The sequence below is a fragment of the Taeniopygia guttata genome, chromosome 2, assembly GCF_048771995.1.
Source record: "Taeniopygia guttata chromosome 2, bTaeGut7.mat, whole genome shotgun sequence".
Taxonomy (NCBI): domain Eukaryota; kingdom Metazoa; phylum Chordata; class Aves; order Passeriformes; family Estrildidae; genus Taeniopygia; species Taeniopygia guttata.
In genome coordinates, this window is record NC_133026.1 from 149,756,493 (window position 1) to 149,776,947 (window position 20,455).

At 49.7% G+C, this 20,455-nt stretch overlaps 1 protein-coding gene and 1 long non-coding RNA gene across 2 annotated transcripts in view; one reads left to right on the forward strand and one right to left on the reverse strand.

Annotated features, from left to right (window-relative positions):
• Positions 1 to 747: 747 nt before the first annotated feature.
• ARC (activity regulated cytoskeleton associated protein) lies at positions 748 to 6,968 on the reverse strand. Its single transcript, XM_002186825.7, has 3 exons — positions 3,706 to 6,968; positions 2,867 to 3,033; positions 748 to 2,487 (listed from the first exon to the last, which is right to left on the reverse strand). Exon 1 carries the CDS (start codon positions 6,461 to 6,463, stop codon positions 5,249 to 5,251), a length of 1,215 nt encoding a protein of 404 aa, XP_002186861.4. The 5' UTR covers positions 6,464 to 6,968; the 3' UTR covers positions 748 to 2,487; positions 2,867 to 3,033; positions 3,706 to 5,248.
• Positions 6,969 to 14,904: 7,936 nt separating this feature from the next.
• The window catches only part of LOC140682490 (uncharacterized), a 52,576-nt gene continuing 47,025 nt past the window's right edge, over positions 14,905 to 20,455 (forward strand). The window contains exon 1 of the long non-coding RNA XR_012054304.1: positions 14,905 to 15,198. This is a non-coding gene — a long non-coding RNA (uncharacterized lncRNA). The remainder of the gene's footprint in view (positions 15,199 to 20,455) is intronic.

Genomic DNA, 20,455 nt, shown 5'->3' on the forward strand with positions numbered 1-20,455 from the left:
CTCCAACCTGAGCTCAAAAGGGATCTCTGGGAGGTCCATTGGGCATTTATTCCCTGTTGTAAACAGAATTACTCCTTTTGTTTCTCCAGCTGACCCACTCAAGTGCACATTGCCAGTTGCAACCCACCTTGGACCGTTTTACTTCGTTGGAGAAAGACCAGGGATGGAGCAGGGAATGGGGCTAAATCCATCTGAGTGCAAAGATTTTCTGGACAAGGATTTGCAGAGGCAGAGTCTTTTAGCTGAACATCTTTGGGGCCAATCAATCTATTGCTAAAAATAAACATTTTGTTTCAAAACACTTTGAGCTCCTTTCCCTGCTGTGTTCCCTGACTACAGCCTGGATAACCCCAGGATGTTTTAGAGGTAATGAACCCAAGGAATTGAGAATGCATCAGATAACAAAGCCCCAGCTCCTGGATCTCTGCTGGGTGTGGGTGCTTATCACCCACAAAGGCTCTCTGGTTGTCAAAGGGAGCTGATTGAGGTTTAATTTCTTTACCTAGTCCTGTCTTGCCTCAGGTCTTCTGTGAACGGCCCCTTCTCCCAACCTTATGGGCTACATCTGACTCAGTTTTGGGGTCTGAACAACTCAGTGCATTTCATTTTTATGCCAACCACATGCTTTTGCTGAGAAGAATTATTTTTATAAGCCAGATAACCCCAATAACCCCAAATTTTCAGTGGGCAGTAGATACTTGAGTCACCCATGAACCAAGGAAGAAAGACCAGAAAATGAGGCAGGAAGCGATTGAAGCAGATATTTCAAAGTTTTATTGTATAAATCTACAAAAGGCTTTGCTACAATAGCAAATAGAGTGTAGCACTATTCTATCCACAGGCTCTAGTGGCTTGGGGTGATCTTGTAACTCCAACATGACACATGAGGAATAAACTGCCTGATCCAGTCAGATCCAGGGCAGGTGATGTCGGCTTACAAAGACCTTTTGGCTTCAACCCCTACAGCCTGCAGCGATTCAACGTGTTTGCCTTTTGCACAAGGTTGCTTGAATTAATAATATCTCTAGTAAAAATAAAAACTCTAAAGTTGTTTCATCAGTAAATGCAAAATCACCTAGGGAGGAAAAAAATGCAGTGGTTGAAATCTGCTAAAATTCTAGAGGTACAACACATCCACGCTTCTCATTCACGTGACTCTGCCCCAGGAAAATAAACTACCAGTCCTTCCTGGAGAGGCTGGTAATAAAAACCAGGGTGCTACAAGTAAAGCTCCAATTTGCTGGGAGCAGCAATTGAAATCAAATCAGTCCAGGAGATTCAGTTCTGCACACTCCAAAAAGCCAGCTGAAAATGTAAAAAACTCAGGACCAAATGTAGCACAGACAGGCTAATTCCCTAAAAGAGCAGGAAAAATAAAATGCCTATTGAGGCAGTCTAGTCCCTTGGAAGAGACTGTGGAAATTAAGCACCTCAAAATCAAATATAATTTAGACCTTAAGATAATGCCTGGGAATCTGCCTTTACATGGTTTTATGGAATTTTCCAGTCCTGGACATTTTTGCTGAGCCTTGTTGGAATGTGCCTTAGGTCCCTCTGGCTTAATTCAAATGAAACAAAACACCACAGAATTTAAGTAATGTGGATATTTTTTTTTTTTGCTCAACACACACACACCCCCACACCCACACCCACACCCACACCCACACACAGGACAGTTGGCTCTGGAAGAGAGAGGAACCAACTAGACCTCTTCGGCTGAGAGATGAACCAAAACTGTCTTGTCCAGCTCACTCGAGCTCTTTTTGGGCTCCCTGGGTCTGGATGGAAACAGTCACTCCAAAGCCAGCACAAGAACCCCAGTTCTTGCAGTAACTCTGGCCCATGCAGACCCAGAGAGCGCCTGCTGTCTCACGAGGCTCCTTGCTGGCAAGACAGCTGGCCCAGATGTGCAGGCTCCAACAGTTCAGACAAGCATCTGGACGGTGGGATGCTTCTCCAAACTCCGGGAGCCCTTTGAGGTTTGGAACTGATACCCGCATGAAAGGACTCAGGAGAGGTGAGTTACAGCACGGCCAGCGGGGAGGGTTCGTAGCCAAGGCAGGATCAGCCCCTCGGCAAAGTTAATCAGGAAAGTTTTTTTCAGTGAAGATCACTTTCTAGTGAAGATTTCTTCAGGTGAGTCCCAGCAGCCCCAGACTGCAGAGGTGCAGAATTCTCTCCACAGACAGTCAGTATCCCTGCTGTACCCAAAGCCTGGACTTGGTTCTTCTGTTCCAGCCTCTCTTTCCATTCTCAGCACTTTCCTCTGTGCTTGGAGTACCTGGACCAGCTCAGGCTTTTCTCTGTCCTGCTGGAAGCAGCTTCCCAGCTTCATTCTGGCTCTCAGCACCTTGAATGTTTGCATTGCACTGCATGGGAGGCTCTTTGGTGCATGATTTGCCCTCTGTCTTCCTGCAGCACTTTCTTCTCCCCCGGGAAAGCTCCTGGACACAGAGAAGGAATCTCAGCAACAGCCGCAAGGGATTGCTGGAAAAGGAAAAAAAAAAATGCACCATGATTAGATTTTTGAAGTGGGTAGAAAGTGGGGATTCTAAGGAGCTGGGATTAAATTTTGCTGTGCCTGCAGACTGGAGGACCCACCAGCTGTTGGGGTCTAAGGATTTGCCCATGGTCCAGCCAAGGGAAAGCCACAATGTGCAGTCCCTGGAGCATCAATTATTGGGGCTGGTGCTTGGTTTCTGACACCAAAGAGCTGAAATTTCACCTCTCTTGTGGTGCCAGGCTGCTGCAACCCCTGGGACTGAGGTTTCAAGACCAGCACAGGTGTTTGCACCTGGGCTGTTCAATATCTCAGGGCACTGGGGAGATAAAGGAAGGCCCACAAGGTAATATGGGATGTAATTACCTGTGCCAGTGTTTCCTTCAGGTGGTGGATCTGGCTGTTGGTGGCTGAGGGTCCTGAGAGCAGGTCTGATGTTGAGGCCTTTGTTTTGCAGCTTTTTCTGTGGCTTTCCTCCCAAATGCTGCATGCTGCGAAGTGATTCCTTCTCAGAGGAGGATCTGAGTGAGTCACTGGAAGCAAGAGGAGACAAAGCTTGTAATGCACGGCCAGCTCATCCTCAGCAGTGACTCCCACTCCCCCGTCACTCAGCCCGGGTCATTAGTGAGAAATGCTCCTTTCCCTGCACACGGAGCTGTTGACAAACTGGGAACAAGTGAGAGGAGAGCTCCCACCATTCCCGAGACCAGCTCCCAGCAAGGATGCAGAGCAGACCTGCAGCTCCTCCGGGCTGTGCAAGGACCTGAAATGTGCTGCCTCAGGTGGGGACTCAAGCCCAGAGGCTCTCCATGAAGGACAAGGCAGGTCCTGGGGCTGGGCTAATTAAGAAGCTTCCCATTCTTTTGCCACATTAATCAGAAAGGATTAATATAGGATATCAGGGATACTGCCCTCTTTGGAAACTTTTCCCTTTCCTGTATTTCCCTCGGGCTGTCTCTCCCTTCCCCTTTCTCCCAACTCCAATGATTCATATCCCATTTCATCTGAGTTTTTATCCCAGGGCAAGTTTTCTACAGGACATTCTACGACCAGTTTAGTGTGGATATTCTCAGTTCAGTCAGAGAGAAACAGAGAAAGATTTTTCCCAGGCTCAGCCTGCAGAAATCTTCATCTGTTTCTCTCTGACTGAACTGAGAATATCCACAGTTTAGCTCTGAGGAGAGAATGCCAGAGAGCTGCCTTACCTTCAGCCTCTTGGAAGGAGTCACAGCAAAGGCCTCCTGAGCCACCAGGGCCACATGTCACCACTGTGGCAGTGCCGGGAGCATCCCAGGGTCACTCCTGCTGCTGCATCCCTGCTGTTTATTTGGTCTGGTGGTGGATGCAGATGATGCCCAAGATGTGTCCAGCCTCAGGAAGCTTTGGAGAGCCAAACTTCAGGAATGTCCTTCTTCTCTCAGTCCTGTCATCAAACACTGGCCAAAGGTGAGTGCTGAGCGTTTCCTGTCTCAAACATGGAAGAAGCCACAAAGTCCAAGTCCATCTCCATCTGTGGCGAGATGTTGCAGGAATTTCTCTGTGAGCAGACAGCACTCTGTCCTCAGGTGCTCCAGGACAGGGGTGCCAGGCTTTCCAGGAGCATTTGGAGTCTGTCTGTGTGAGCAGAAAGTCCTTGCAGCCATGCACAGGCTAAAACTGGGCTGGGGCACACAGATCCTCTCTTCACTTCTTTTGGCTTTTACATGGCAAAAGCTCCTGTTGTCTCCACACATCAGCATGGACTCGATTTGCTGCTCTGGGGATATTTTGCTCTGAATTTAGGGTGTGTTTGTTTGTTTCATTCAAAGAATAAGGATTTATTTCCCTTCCCTCCCCCCCAGTCTCTCTCAATAGAGCTCTGGTGTCTCCTCTCTCTACCTTGAACACCCTTTCTTCTCTGAAAGGAAGAAAGCTGCTCCTACAATAAATGAGCTCAGCATTTAATTAGAAAATCTGTTTCCTGCTGAATTCACAGGATAATGTGCAGAGAAAGGATGAAATCTGCCTCTGCACTGCAGTGGCCTTGAACTAGAGTGAGCAGAAACTAAGACAAGAAGTAAACCAGTAAGAGCCTCTTGAGAGGAAACACATTAAAGCAGGTATTAGGTGCAGTGAAATGAGTACCACAGAAAATAATCCAGATCCTTAAAGCTTTCAGTTCCTGAAATAACAGGTTTTTTTTTTTCTTCTTATAACAAAAAATAATCCAAAAAATTGCTTTAATCCTTTGGAGCAAGTAAGAGCAGGAGATTGCCAAGTGAACAGAAACCCAGAGGTTAATCAAAAACAGGCAAGGGTCAAAAAGAAAGCTGTCTCCTCAGGACAGGGCCTCCCTCAGAGGAGGGAGGAGAGAAGGAAAAAGAGAGATCCAGATGGGTAGGAACCCTCCAGCAACTGCTGCACTCGTATAAAGTCCTTGAGAGCTGCCAGTGCCGCTTCACAAGTTGGGAATTGTCTCTAGTTTCTTGTCAGGGAATTCTCATAAAATTGGCTGTTCCCCGCAGTGGTGCCAGCAGGGTCCCCAGCACCACTGCTTGGCACGGCCTGGGTGAGGGGGGCAGCCCCATCCTGGGGCGCCTCTCCCACACCACCTCCCTCCCCCCAGGAGCAAAGCCAACCCCTCTGCTCTGGGCTGTTGGACTGAGCACTCCTCAGGTCTCGTCTCAGCCAGAACTTCCCTCCAAGGAGAAGCTTCCTAAATTAGCCCCCTTCTCCCTTCCACGGAACCCAGACCCCCCTCGGGGGAGCTCATATGACAGTGGCTGGGGGGCTGGGGGGCTCTGGTTGAGTCCCGTTGCTCGGCACGGGACTGGCGGTGGTTGAGGGGGGCACGGTCTCCACGGAGTCTCCTGGCTGAACCTCAGGGGTCCTCTGTGGGCTGGGCTCCTCAGAGTGCTCCATGTTGCCTTGGGCTTCCTTCCCCCTCTGGATCAGCTGCTCTAAGGTCTTGGGCAGGGGGTAGCTCAGGAAACGCTTCAGTTTGGGCTGGAGGGTGCCTACCACGTACTGGATGATCTCCTCCTCATCTGCATCCACATAGAGGGTCTGGTACAGGTCTCTCTTGCGCCAGAGGAACTGATCCAGGGGCTCCCCCTCTTTCTGGGGCAAATCCAGCTCCCTTTTGATCGCATCCCTAGTCAGAGTTCCCTCGCTGTACTGCAGGAACTCCTTCTTGAATTCGACCCAGTTTTTGACGGAGTCCTGCTTGTACTCCCACCACTTTTTAGCTGGGCCGTTCATGTGGTTTTGGATCTGAGACAGCCAATACTCCTCTGTTCCACCCACCTGCTTTAAGTATTCCTCCAAGTGGCTCAAGAACTCCCGGGGATCCTCAAACACCTGGGTCTCCACCGGGGAGGCTGGAGCGTCCTCTGACACGGAGACCCACTGGTAGGAATCGTGGCCCTGGGGGATGCTGGGCACCTCTCCGGGAGGAGGGGTCAGGGCATACATCTGGCTCATGTCCAGGGCATAATCATAAATCTCCCCCTCACTTGGCCTTATCTCTGGGCCTCCCACCCCGACAGACACCGTCTGCTTGCCCTGCTCCCCAGGGCAGTATTTGCCTCCCATGGACTCCAGGCGGTCAGCCCACTTTTCCAGGCGGAAAAAGACCTCCTTCCAAACATTCATCTCCCTCTTGACCCACCTCTCCAGGTGGGCAATGGTCTCCTGGCACCTGATCAGGCAGGCCTTGATGGACTTCTTCCATCTCTGGTTTTCAGTTGGGACGTGGTCCTCTAAGTTGTTCTCCAACTTCCCCACGGATTTCTGCAATCCCTTCAGCTCCCGCTCCACCTGCTTGGAGACCTCTGTCAGGAGGTGCCGGTGGGTCCTCCGGACATGCTCCAGCATTTCTGCCCTGCACTTCCCTATCTGCAGGATCACATTGGGCTTGTTGGCCACCCCACGGTGCCCCTGGAAGGAGTGGACGCCCGCGCTGGTGACGTTGTCCAGCTGCATGGCTCCGACCGTGCGAGTGGCAAACACGGAAAGAACTGGGTTATAAGCCCTGGCACTAAAGCTGGATCCCAAAAGCCCCCACCACAACACTGCCTGAAAGACACACAGAGACTTCTAAACCCCACTCCAAGGACTTTTGGACACAAACACAACCCAGTCAGATATCACCGCAGAGCGAGCCGGTCGGTCCACGTGGATCCCAGAGAGAGTTGTAGGCAAATTTCTCCCGGTGCCAAGCTGGAAACGCCGGTCTCACGTGTTCAGGGGCGTCCCAGAGAGAACCAGGATCCTCCAGGAACAGGGAGAGGAGTTGGATAGGATGTCCAATCCCGCCGGGAATCTGGAGCGCCGCAAAGTCCCCGCCGGAGAGAATCACAGAGATGCACAAAGAAGCTGGAAGCTGCAGCAAAAATCCGGGTGATTTCTCCTCGGGCAAACTAGGTGAGTCAAAACCCGCTTTCACTGGAGATGCAAAGAGCTGCTTCTCCTCCCCTGTCTGATCTGCCACTAGTCCCGGCTCCTCCATCTACTTATACTCCGCGCAGCTCAACATGTGGGTGGTGCCCAGCCTCCTCTGGCACCCTCAGCGCAGCGTTCATTGGAGGAAAAGCGAGGCCGGTGTCTGTGGCAACCCAGATTTTGGCAGCATCCCCTCGCTCGCCACCCCCTCGCTCACGCCCCCAGACTCGACGCGAGAAGCGCTGGAAAGGTGCTGGAGACAGTTGGAGGGATGGATGAGTAATCGCACCTTCCGCCTCTCGCAGCGCAGGAAAAACACTTATTCCTTCCACAACTCTTTACTCAGCAAGGACATCATTAACATGCGTCCCCTGGCAGGGCTCGGGGAGGGCGGGGTGAGGAGGAATTCGGTGTGTCAGACGCCCACGGTGCCCCCGCACACCCCCTGAGCTCTCACACACACGCAGGGTGAGCTCACTCCTCATGCAAATGCCTCTGGGGATGGTGGTAAAGCAGCAGCAGGAAAAAAAAAAAAAAAAAAAAAAAAGGGAGAGAAGAGAAAGGAAAAGCAAAGAGGAGGGGGGAAGCAGAGGGGGAAACACTCAAAGGAGCCACTTCAGCACAAATTGGAACGCTCTGGACTTTCTCAGGCTTTGGTAGGTGGGAGTCATCCCCGCGGCTTAATTGCACCAGACCAACCACTATCTTGGGAATATGGGTGAGGGAGGGGGACGACATCCTGGTTTTTACACCGAATTAAATCCGCCCATCAAAAGCCTGTTCTGTACTTAGCTTTGAATCAGATGCTTAATCAGTGAGCCAGCCCACCAGTGCAGATGAAGCTACATTTGTTCTTCGCTCTTGACAAGGCAGGAAAAGCCAACCATAAAAGGAGTCTCCGGGTCTTACATAAGCCAGAGATAAAGGATTCCCTAATCCAAGAGAGTTTCCCCGCCGGAACACCCTCAGAGAGGTGCTGAGGACATCTGGGCCTTCTTGTCCCTTTCCAGTGACAGTGGCCGGAGGCAGGGGGATGCTGATCCATCAGGATAATCTAAAAAGGGGGTTTGAGCCTGTTGGCAGCAGGGTGGTGATGGGAGGGGGGGTGCCCTGCCTGTGCTCAGGGATGGTGGGCAGTGTGCCTGCAAGGCTGAGGATGGGTCCTCACTCCCAAAGCTCCTGGCTCGGTGTTTCCTGGTGGGAATTCAGCCATCCCAGAGGAGCAAAAAGAGGAGGAGGCAGAGCGTGTTTCAGTGAAGTCCTGCTGGAAGGAGGCCCTGGTGAGCCCAGGTATTTGGTTAAAGCAGAATCACAAACTGGTGGTGGTTAAGTTGAAGGGCGTGAGGGGCAGGGGTCAGGATTCCCTTTTTCCCCCTCAAATCTATGTGGCATCTGTTCCCTAGCAGGTGGTGGTTCTCAGGGAACAAGAGGGTTACTTAGGGCAGCAGCAGCTCACCTTGAAGGGCTGCATGGCTTGGTTGAAAGGAGGGAGGGTCAGTGAGTGGGGAAGGGGACAAAACCTTGAGGATGTAACACAGAATTCCTAATCCAGCAGCCTCTGCCAATGCCACTTCTTCTGACTGCCCCCTGCCTTGCTTACTTCTCCAATTTCACCCAGTTTTCCTCAGATTTTGGGGCAGCTGTGTTTGTGTTCAGAAAAAGTCAAACGTCAGTCACCTGAGGGGTTGGGACAGATCTGGAGCCTTTCATGCTGCGGTTTCAGTGCCCCAGAATCTGCCTCAAACCTGCTCTTCCAGGAAGAGATAACATGGATTGGGAGAGATCTGCAACCTTTGTACCTCTGGATTGGTGCAAAGATATTCCCCGGAGAGCTTTTCACCCAGAAACCGCAGAAATGACCCATAGGATGGGGACAATATAAAGTGGCATTAACTCTGCAGGATGACCTGCATTCAGCCTCTCCTTGTCCCATCAAATGCCAGAGTCTGGGATGAAATGGCTCCTAAACCTGCCCTGATAAATGAGTCCCTTTCCGGGCCCTGCTGCCTCTCTTTGCTCCTCCCTTTCGTTTTCAGTTGGGGAGGAATCCTGGATCTGAGCGGCCTCGTTTGACACTCAGCGCAGGATCTCAGGATTATTAAGGATGAAGGAGACTCAGGAGGTTTCTAGCTCAACCTCCTACTCCGAGCTGAGTCAGCTGCTGGGTCAGCTGAGCTGGTTTCAGATACCGAAAACCCCAGGGATGGCGATTGCTCAGAGGGAAAACCTTTCTCCTTGTACCCAAACTGAATTTGGAATTTGGACCTGCTGCCTCTTGTCCTCTAACCAGCCACCAGAAATCCTGGTTTTATCTCCTTGATAACCCCCCACAGGGACAGAACACTTCTGTTAGGTCCCCCAAATCCATTACTTCTCCAGCATCTAATCCCACACCAGGCACCAGTTCTGACCGTCCCAATGGTCTGAACTCATTCCCTGTGATCAGTGTCTTGCATTAAGAGGCCCAGACCCGATTGCAGCAGCTAAATATGATCTAAAATGCTCTGACTGGAGGGGGATAATCACTTCCACGATCTCCTGGCTGTATTTATGCTCCCACAATCCAGGATAATTATTCTGCTACCAGGACACGCTGCTGTATCATTTTCAGCCTGCTGAGCACTCCCAGGTCCAGTTCTCCCAGTCAGTTGCTGACAGGGACTCTTTTTCCCCCAGAAATTCCAGAATTAGCCCTTTCTGAACATCACCACGATTCTCTTGGCTCTTCTCTCCAGCTTTTCCAGGTCTCTGGGTTAATCTCATTCAGCCTCCTTTCACAGAGCTCTCCCCCTAATCACTCTCCTCCTAATTCTGTGGAGGTGGTGGGGGAGGTGGGAGAAGTGAGGACAAATGGGGGTTTTCCTTCTGGACCTGCTGGGGAATGAGTTGCTGATTAAGACATGTGTGATAAGCATTTTCTTTGTATTTCTAATTAAAGCGAGGTGCGTGGGAAGAGGAGGAGGAGAGAGGGGAGCCGGAAGCCAAGGGAGGAGGGAAATGTGGAGCGAGGTGATGGAGAGAGGCAATTTGAGGCAGACAGGCAGATCCCGGGCACGGAGAGGCAGCCAGGTATGGAAGGACAGGATCCACGGATTGGGACAGGATGGGGAGGAGGCAGAAGTCTTCTGGGTGGCCACAGGGTGTCCAAGATAAGAGAGGGGCAAGAAGAGCAGAAAGGAAAGTGGGAAGTGAGGATGAGGGCAAACAGTTTCCTCCAGAAGAACTCAGCTGAAGCAAGGGAAGCAGAGAAAATAGCAAAAAGCCACATCTCATAGCTCAGCAGGGATGGTGTCAACGTGGGTTGTCTCCCTAGAGCTTCCTGGAGAGTTTTACAGAACCGTAGGTTAGGATCAGATCCAAAAAAAAAATGAGGAGAGAGAAAGGGGAAAGCCAACAGACCAATTAAAGGCAGCAAAAGGAGCATGTGGCAGTGAGCAGCAGCTGAGCCTTCCCCTGAGGGGAGAGGGACCAGAATAAAGGGACACCAGTCACTGGCACCTTCCCCGGTGCTGTCACTGTCTGCTGAGGACACGGTGCACCCAGAGCCTGGTGGCACTCACCCCTTGGCATCAGTTCAGGCTGTGGGCTCTCTCTGCACCTCGCCTGAGAGCAAATGTGTTTGGTTTGGGGTTTTTTTGGGGGGGTTGCCAGGCCTTCGCCACCTCATCTGGAGGAGTGTTCTGCTCAGAGGCACCTTATGGCAAGAGATGTCACTGCTTGGAGAGCAGCCTGAGCTGTGGGCCAGATGAACCTGGTGGGTGAGGGAGAAGGGAGAGATTCCGAGGGAAACTTGGGGAAGTTTCTGGTGCAGCTGATTTAGTGCTGCACACTAAATTTAGTGCTGCACACCGCTCTGAAGAGCTCTGGCGGGTGCTGAAGTGCCCTCCTGTGCTGCCAGGGTCTCTCCCCAGTTGTGCACTGAGATGTGCATTTTGTTCCTCCTCGGAATCTCTGTCTGGAGGAGCCTTTCCTTCACCCAGGACTCTTTGAAGCACCTGAAATTAGAAGCCTGAAGCCATGTGGGCAATTCATCCCATATTCTTGCAGGAACTAATATCTTCTAGTGGTGAACAAGGGATTTTCTGCATTATCCTGTATTCCCTATGCTAGAATTTTCCCTTTCCCTTCCATAATTGCTTCCTCTTTCTAGAAGAAAGAAGAAGAAAATAAGAAACCACATTTTGCCCCCATCTACCTCCATATCTTTTCAATCCCTATTGATTCTCCCACAGCTCACCAGACAAAGCTGCCCAGTCATTTGTTTGGTAGCAAAACCCTCGGAAGGAAATAAAATTAAGAAGAAACTAAGGTGTTGAGCTTTTAAACTGGCAAGGAAAGAAAGAGGAAAAAGAATAGCTCATTTAATTTGCACCATACGTTTCTATTCATCCGTCTCCAGCCCTGGAACACTTTATTGCACCGGAGCTGGCACTCACAACGCAGAGTTTTGCTTTTAAAACATGGCTCACACGTCAGTAGGTCCTTTGTTCCTGGCCACCCATTGTCCCCCAGGCCCACGTCACTTACTGGGAGGGTGTGGAAGCAATTGGGAATCTCAGGGTATCCTGCTATCAATATTACCCCATAATGATGATTGTTATTAGTGCTGCTCCTTCTGGTGCAGAATTCTCTCCGTTATTCCTTTTCATCTGGAAAGCCCTACTTTGAGAGGAAGATAAAGTGCTTTGTTTTCCAACTAAAAATATCTCCCGTGTTTTGCAATTCTCCCCTCTTCTTATTTAATGAGATGTTTGTTATTTTGGTTTTCTTGCTGGGCAGAGGAAATGTTAATGAATCTCTCCTTGTTCTGCTTTTTGCCTCCTCAAGCCTGCCTGAGGCTAAAGCAAGGAAATCGAAGGAGATATCAGCATTTTTCACACCTTGGCGTTGGCTGTTATGACCCTCCCGAGGTCAACACAAATAGAAAGAGATCTCCAAATGAACTTCATTTTCCTTCCCCTGCACAGCCCTGAGGAGCTGAAAAAACACATTTGTCGCTGTGTCAAAGGGCCTGGTTCACAACTGGTTTGTGACATTTCTTCTGCCACATTTTACAGCTGAGTTTGACCCACTTTGGGCCTCACACTTGACTCCTCGCCCACCTGCTCCCCTTCAGGGTGTCCCTCTAAGTGTTCCAGTAAAAGTTTCTGATTTTAATGGTTTTTTTTTTTTTTTTTACTCCTCCTCAGCAGCAAACACTGCAAGTCACAGCCAAAAAAAGGGAGAGCGGTGGGGTGGCTGTGAGGAGCAGACCTGGTTCCTCTTGGCTGAGGAGCTCTGCTCCTCATCCTCTGCCACCATCCCACAGACATCTGCAGATTGTTTGTGGCCCATGGAGCCAGTCCACTCCTCCCCTGCATCCCATTTCAGTCTGGGCTTCACAATGACACCCCCAAGGCCGTGTGAGAGGAGTGGTGGTGCTGGAGCATTGGGATGTCACAGCCACACAGGGAAAATGAGGCATGGTCCTTGCTGGTGGCATCAAATCCTGCCCTGGATGATGATTCCTGACCAAAGGGATCTGTTCAGCCACAGGTTTTTGGCTGTACCAGCTGCTCAGGTGATGAGGAGTGCTCCAGACCTTTCCTGCTCCTGCTTATCCTGCTGTTCCCATGGGTGAATCCATGTTGAGCCTCTCTTTCACTTTTATTAGTGCCTACATGGATTTTTCTCCTGCCCTAGAGCACATGGGAAGGACTTTAGGGGTGGTGGGAGCCTCGTTTTCCATCACTGAAGTCAGACTGGCTCATGGGAAGATTTCCATCTTCAGACTCGCTGCTATGGGCTGTGGGGAGGATGGAGAAATGGGATTGTCCTGTGGCCATAAGAGAAAATCCTGCCTTGTGGTGGTGAGCAGCCAGAGCTGATTCATTCCATGGAGAATGCACCACAGCCCCTCTTCCACATCAAATGACAGAGTCCTGCCTTTCCTGTGAGTTGCAGCACCTCTGCTTCCATGAGGGAATGCGCCTGAGGAATATAAGGAATGCTCCGGGGAGGTTTTGCATGTGGTACTTCGAGCGTCCTCCAAGGTACCACCCAGACATTTTCCTCCCTGCCTGAACCACTGACCAGTTACTGCCTTGCTGAATGGATGGATGGTTTTTCTCTCTTCGGGAACATCTAACCCCTCACCCCCTAAATGCTTTATTTTCCCTCATTTGGGCTGAAATCCCAAAGCATTTCCAAACCTGTCCAGGATTTGGCCACAGAGGTGTCTGAGGACAACACATCGGATAAAGCCAAATTTAAAGCCATGTTCTGCCTAATTTGGCATCAGGGTTTCAACCCAAGTGCCCTCAGTGATGGGACATTCCTAAAAATGAAGGGAAAACCTCAGTGCTTTATTACCACTCATTTTTGTGGGCATGGTTTGTGGCTATCTCTGAACAGGGATGTGTGTGTGTCTGTCTGCACTGGGCTCCACTGGGGCATTCCAAGGGACACTAAGGGGACACGGAGTCTTTCCATGATCACAGCAGGACACAAGGCTGCTGTTCCCAGCCCAATCCATGTCCCCAGAGCTCTGTCACCTCCCTGCCCTCACAGCCATCAAAGACACAAACCAGGCCACTGATCTCCTCTTTTTAGCGGTTCTATCACCAAGCTGTGACTCAATTTACTTTTTTTCCTCCACCTCTCCATATTGCTTCTCCTTCTTCTAAGCTGTTTTTGTCCCCACCAAGCACTGCTGTTAACAAAAGATTTCCTCTAAACATCCTCGCGAATCTCACCTATCCACAGGGAGCCACGGCTGGAATCAGTGCAGAAATTGTCCCCTTGTCCCAAGAAAACAACAGAGCACCTGCCTCATGTGGCAAAGAGGCTCCTGCATCGCTAGGAACAGCAGGGGTGATGCGAGGTCACTTCTGAAATAAACGGAGCCTCATTCAGCTCATCCTCATCCCAACCCAATTCCACCAGCTTTCCCATTTCCTTTATTTAAGTACTTGTAAATGAGAGATGGGTAATTAGGGCCAGCAGGGAAGCTTGAGGGGAAACGGAATAACGTGAGAAACAAGCAGCAGACTGCCACTAATTTCTTCCTTCCAAATCTAGCAGGCCCCAGACGTCACTAAAACCTTATTAAAACAGGGGTGGGAGGAGCTGGGGAGTGAGTTGCTGTGGAAAGATTTTCAGGAGTTCCTTGCTCCAAAAACCACTCACAACTCCTCAGCACATCACTTCCCCAGCACTGAACACAACTCCTTGGTGGTCTCAGGCTGGAGGTCATAGAATCCTAGAAAAGTTTGGGTGGGAAGGGACCTCTGAAGAGCATCCCACCCCTTTCCCCCTTTTCCATGAGCACCTTCCGTTAGTCCCGATTGCTCCGAGCCCCATCCAACCTTGAACACTTCCAGGGATGGGATAGCCACAGGACGAGAAGCATAAATCTGGGACAGGAGTGATCCTGACACCAATCTGTTCCTTGTCCCCACAAGATCACAGGAATTTATTCTATCTCCCTTCTCCTCAGGTCGTTTTTCAAGAGGAAATATCTATTAAAAAAAAACCAAACAAAGCTGCTGATGGAAATTTTTATCCCCATAGATCTGTTGGATCTTAGCAAGACCGAAAGGGGAAGGGAATAATAAAGAAAACAACGGGGGGAAAAGGGAGGGGAAAAAAGAGAGGAAAAAAAAAAAGGGAGGGAAAATAAAAGGAAAGAAAATACAGGAAAAAAGGAAAAAAAATCTAACAGTACAGTGACAGCTGGAGTTATTGAGCCTGATTTTAGTGACAGATCCCTAAGGATTGCAGAATTTTTTGTTCGCGTCCCTCAGACATGACGTGGGCCGGGATGATCCCGCTGTAGGACGATCGGGATGGGATGGGCAGCACTTCCCTGCTGCTGGGCTCCTGCTCCCAGCCTGGCGGATGATGGGGAGGCGCTGGCAGCTCGCTCCCAGCACAACGGGATCGAGCTCTCCATGGATCCCCGCAGGAATGCTGCGACAGAGAAAGGGAAGGATTTTGGGGAGGGAGGATGCAGGGTCATTCATCCAACCCTGCCAACACTCCCCTGCCCTGTCTCCCCTCTCACACAGAGCTCTGACCTTCCCGGAGGAGCCTCAGCCCCCGCTGCGGGGGAGGATGCGCTACCCTGGATCTCCCACCTCGCTCCCCCACTTTTCTTTTTTCTTTTTTTTTTTTGCTTTCCAGCATTTCCAGCAGCCAGGTTTGGCTGCGGGGAGGGAGGGGAGGGCGAGGCGAAGCGGCAGCTCCGCGTTAATGGGAGAGGAGAGAAGCCGAGGGTAGAGCATCCATCCCCGCAGGTACCTGGAGAGCCGTGAGCCATCCCGGGATGAGACACCGGCGGTGGGCGGGAGTGCGGAGGAGAAGGGGGGAGTGGGAGAGGGGCAGACAAATGGATGAGTAGTGTGTGTGTGTGTGTTTGTGTTCCGGGGGATCTGCCACACGCTCCTGCCTTTCTTCCACCTGCCTGCCATCAGGGAAGGGAGGCAGATGCCGGGTGAGCTTTCCAGGGGGTGAAGATGAGCCACGGTAGCACCCCCAAGGCATTGCTAAAATGGGGATGCTGTGGGCATGGTTCCCCAAATGTGGTGCCTGCTCTGGGGGGGTTAGAGCCAGGTTTTCTCATCTTTTGGAGATGCATCAGGGAGGGGATGAGAGCCCCTGCAGTGCTGCTTTGCTTGGAGGCAGGAAGGCTCTCTGGAGGAATCATACAATCCTCGAATCGTAGGATTTGGGTGGAATGGGCATAAAAATAAACCCATTCCAACCCCCTGCCATGGGCAGGGACACCTTCCTCCGGACCAGGCTGCTGAGAACAATGTTTAGAGAGTTTGTGAGGGAGGAGAAACCCTAAGATTTGGAGTTTTATGGCCTCTACAATGTACACAGGCAGATCCTTCCTTCCCATCCACTGCTGGTTCTCCAAAATCCTTCAACTCCCTCCCCAAGTTTTGTGAGGGTGACACAATCTCGCCAGGGTACCCCCAGGTTTCTGTCAGTGGTCGTGCAGGAAGTGTACTGAACATGAAATCTCTACCCAAACTTCGAGTTTAAGTGGGGATGAGGAGGTGGAGGTTGCATTAAAATTGTGTTTATCACTTACGTGGAATCATGGAATTGTTACTGTTGGAAAATACCTCTAAGGTCACTGGCACAGGGTGTCCAGAGAAGCTGTGGCTGCCCAATCCCTGGAAGTGTCCAAGGCCAGGTTGGATGGAGCTTGGAGAAGCCTGGGATGGTGGAAGGTGTCCCTGACCATGGCAGGGGGAGGAACTGGATGATTTTGGAGGTCCCTTCCAGCCCAGACCATTCCGTGATCAGCAGTGATCAAATTCAATGATCGCCAAGTCCAGCTGTGACCCCAGCAGCACCACTGTGTTCACCACTAAACCGTGCCCTCAAATCATTAAAAATTTGTCTGATTTTGTCCAAAACAGATGTGGGATAGGGTTCCCTTCCCAGGAATTTTGGGAAACCATGTTCAGAACATGTCTGTTTTAACTGGGACGTGAATTGTGGTTTCTTCACGGCTGAAGAGTTCTCACCCCACCCCCACCATCAGCAACTACCTGACTTCTGCAAGAGCTTTGCATTTTGGATAATAATAACCATCCATTGGACCAGACCAAGGTATCAACCTGACTGTCTTCAATCTCAGAATACACACCCCAGGCTGTGCATCCCATATGTCACAGGAAAGCCAACACCAGAGAATTGTGTAGGTGGGAGAACGGCTCTAAGACCATGAGGCCCAACCATTAAACCAGCACTGCCAATGTCCCCAGGTGCCACATCTACACATCTGTTAAATCTCTCCGGGGGTGGGGACACCATGACTGTCACAGGCAGCCTGCTCCAACACCCATCCCCCTGACTGTGCACATTTGGTCCCACAGAGCACACACAGATCCCACCAGGAGTGACCAAGCCTTGCTCTGACCCAGAAGTGTTCACCAAAGGCACAGAGGTCCTGACATAGAAGGGATCTGAACTCACCACACCCAGGCTGACCACCCCTAAGGGCACCTTATTTCCTTTCTCAGCCCCAAAACCAGAGGGTTTTCCCTCAGGCTGTTGGGTCTGGATGAATTTGTGGTTTGCATTGAAGTCTTGTGGGTTTAGGGGAGACCCCTGAAGCTCAAAAAGCAATTACCCAAGAGCTTCCAGGTAGGGTCCTGCCTGATTTCTGAAAGAACACCCCCTTCTCTTTAATTTGGGCACTGAATGACCAGCACAGAACTTTCTTCCTCCTCTTCTCTCCTCAAGTACTTGTACAAGATTGCCTGTGACATTTAGAGCAGCTAAAATTATCTAAATTAAATATCTCCACTGGTTTCCCTTTGTTCTCATTTCCTTTCTAGTTCTTTCCTTCCAGAGAGCTGGAACATGTTCTTTAGACACTCTTTAAAGACAAAAGGGAAAAAAAAACCCTCCCTACCCCAAACACCCAACAACTAAATCTCATATAGCTTCAGCTCAGCTTTATTTAGAAACACAGTTGAAATAAATGTTGTGAAGAATATTTTATTTTGCTCCAGGATTCATCCATAGGAGACAGGAGAGTGCCCAATAAAGTAATTCTGGATTGGAGGTGTGGGAGAAAGGGATAAAGGGTTGTGCACTGATTTTTGGGGGATACTTGGTGCCATGAGATAAAACACGGCGTTGTTGTCCTCTGTGATGTCCCCCATCTTGCCCACATGTTCATGGTGATAACACCTGGCCCTGTCGACTGACCTTTCATCTTTACAAATTCCCTGCCAATCTGTTCTGGGAGAGAAAATTCCTTCCCAGCATGAAATTTGGCAGCTGCTTCATCCCTGTGCCTGAGGCATGAATCACCAGAGTTAAGTAACAAACCCGTTTATACATCGAGATGCAATCACTGTCCAAGCAATCATCCTGTGCTTTTCCATGTGAAGCCCATTATTTGTAGATTCTGTTTATATTCATCTTTAAACCCCCCCCCCCCAATCTTTTCTTCCATTATTTTTTTTCTCCTGTACCTTCTGGATGTTTTGGAAGACAATGAAAAACTTCAGAAGGAGGCTGGGATGTTAAGAAGAGGCAGAAAATATCTCCCAGCGCCCAAGAATGGTTGTTTACTATTAATTTTAGGGGTTTCTGGGAAATCTCTCAGGGAACCTCACCAAAGAATGTTTGGCAAGAACAATTGGTTCCCTAATGAAGTTCAGGGCCACCTGGTTTGTGTATTAATATCTTATAAATATATTAACAATCCCTACGCACTTTAAAACACCTGTTATTTTTACAAATAATTTCTTGGTGCTGCTGTTCCGTCTTTTTAGCACCTATTTCATTCCTCTGGTCTACTGACAGTTATTAAATGAGTGATTCCCAAATGTGTTTGGTTCATTCTGCTGAAAATGGAGTTTAGCTGGGTTGAGATAAGCAGTGGGTGATCCATATTGGAAGGAAGATGTGGGGAAGGCGCAGGCACTGAGAGTTTGTGGGGGCAGAGCAGGATCTGCCAATGTTATTAAGGCTGGGGAAAGCAGCAGGACTTGAGCTGAGCTGCAGGATTGCAATATTCAGGAATTGGCACAAAGCAAATTTAGGACAAGGCTTGTGCCTCTCACTCCAAGACTCTCAGACGAGGTTTCTCCTGCTGCCTGGTCACCTGTGTCCTTGCAGGACACAACCATGGACATGGACATTGCTCTCTTTTTCCACACAGAGCTCAGGTGCCCTCATCCAGCCCAGAAAGTTCTGCCTTAAATACATTCCTTCCTCTGAAACTACGACTGGTGAACGCAGACCTCTGCTTTTCCAAATTTGCTCTTCCATTCTGAGTGAAATGCATCCAAGATGCTGTCCAGAGAAGCTGTGTCTGCCCATCCCTGGAAGTGTTCAAGGCCAGGTTGGGCAGGGCTTGGAGCAAGCTGGGATAGTGGAAGATCCCATGGCAGGGAGATGGGAATGAGATGATTTTTAAGGTCCCTTCCAACCCAAACCATTGGAGGGTTCTAAGATCTCTCAGGTCTCTCACTTTGAGAACATCCACTACAAAACACCGAAACATTGGTTTTCTCAAAAAAAAAAAAAAAGAAAAAAAGGCTTTCAACTTGGGGAGGACCTAAATTCCAGGTCTGGGTTTTGTTGTTTGTGGGTACTTTACCACAGGGCAGATTGTGAATATTCACCCAGGCCCAGATTATTTCTGCATTCCTCCATCCAAGGTCTGTGTTTACAGCACAGGGATACTGCACCTCAGGGCAGCAGAGCTGTTATTCATAGCTTGAATTCCTAACTTTAAAAATAAAATTAAAAAACCCCTAGTGCCACCCCCCTGAGTGATGGACTGACAATCTCAGCATCTTTCAGACATCAGAAGGGAGATGGAATGGCTGTGTGACGGGCAGAGTTTGGCAGCTGGGCTTCATTAACTCTGTTTTTCAAAGCTGCATTTGTGTCTCCAGAATAACAATGATGTTATCCCAGGCCTCATCTTCCATCCCCTCACAGCCATTGTGATGGGAAGCACCCCCAGTGCCCTTTGGGCCATTATCTCTTTCTTTGCCTAAAATATTAAATTGCTATCAAAGTGGAGTTTTGCAAATATGGTTTGTTGCTTATTGGAGCCTTACATTTCAGAGGTGCTGCTGCTGTTGCATATTTTGTACAATTTTATTTTCAAGCAGTCCATTTTTCCCCTAATGGGCTCACTTGGGGGTCTGTTCAACCAGAGGGGAAAATGGAGCTGAGCAAACTTCCTGCTGAGAGACCTTTACAAACCTCAAGAAACCTTTCTCAGAAACAGGAGTTCCATGTTCCTAATGAGATAATTTTCATAAAAGTCTGGGGAAAGAGCAGAAAGAGAAAATAGTGACAGCAAAATAAGCAAAATAGAGATAATCACTAAAAATGATTTTCAGGTAAACCGAGAGCCCTCTTGGTGTAATGAGACAGAAAAATTTTCAAGAAGCCTAAAGGAAGAACATGTGTTTTTTATGACACATCAGAGCCAAGTCAGGGAGTGAAAAGCAATCACATCCCAACCCTGCAGCTGGATGTCACTCCCCTGGTGCAGAGCTGGGGAAAGAGTGAGGAAATGGGACAAAACGCCATCAGGGGCAGAGTTTGGTGCCAGGATGTCAGCAGGAAAAACTGGCATGGGTGACAAATTGGATGTGCTGTGTTAGGTGAAAAAGGTCACCTCTCTGTGTCTCCTTCTGGGTGATGGCCTTGCCCAAACTAAAAAAGAGTGAATTACACAAGAGGTGGTGAATCCAGACTGGAACATAAAGGCCAGCATGGCTCTGGATGGGGACAGGGAGGTTGGGATCATATGGTGGTAACTCTCAGCAAATCATGGAATCACAGAATGACTTGGAAATGGGTTGGAAAGGACCTTAAGGATCATCCAGTTCCAACCCTCCTGCCTGGGCAGGGACACCTTCCATTATCCCAGGTTGCTCCAAGCCCTGTCCAACCTGGCCTTGGACACTTCCAGGGATGGGGTAGCCACAACCTCTGCCAGGGCCTCACCACTCTCACAGGAAGAATTTCTTCCTAATCTCTAATCTAAATCTACTC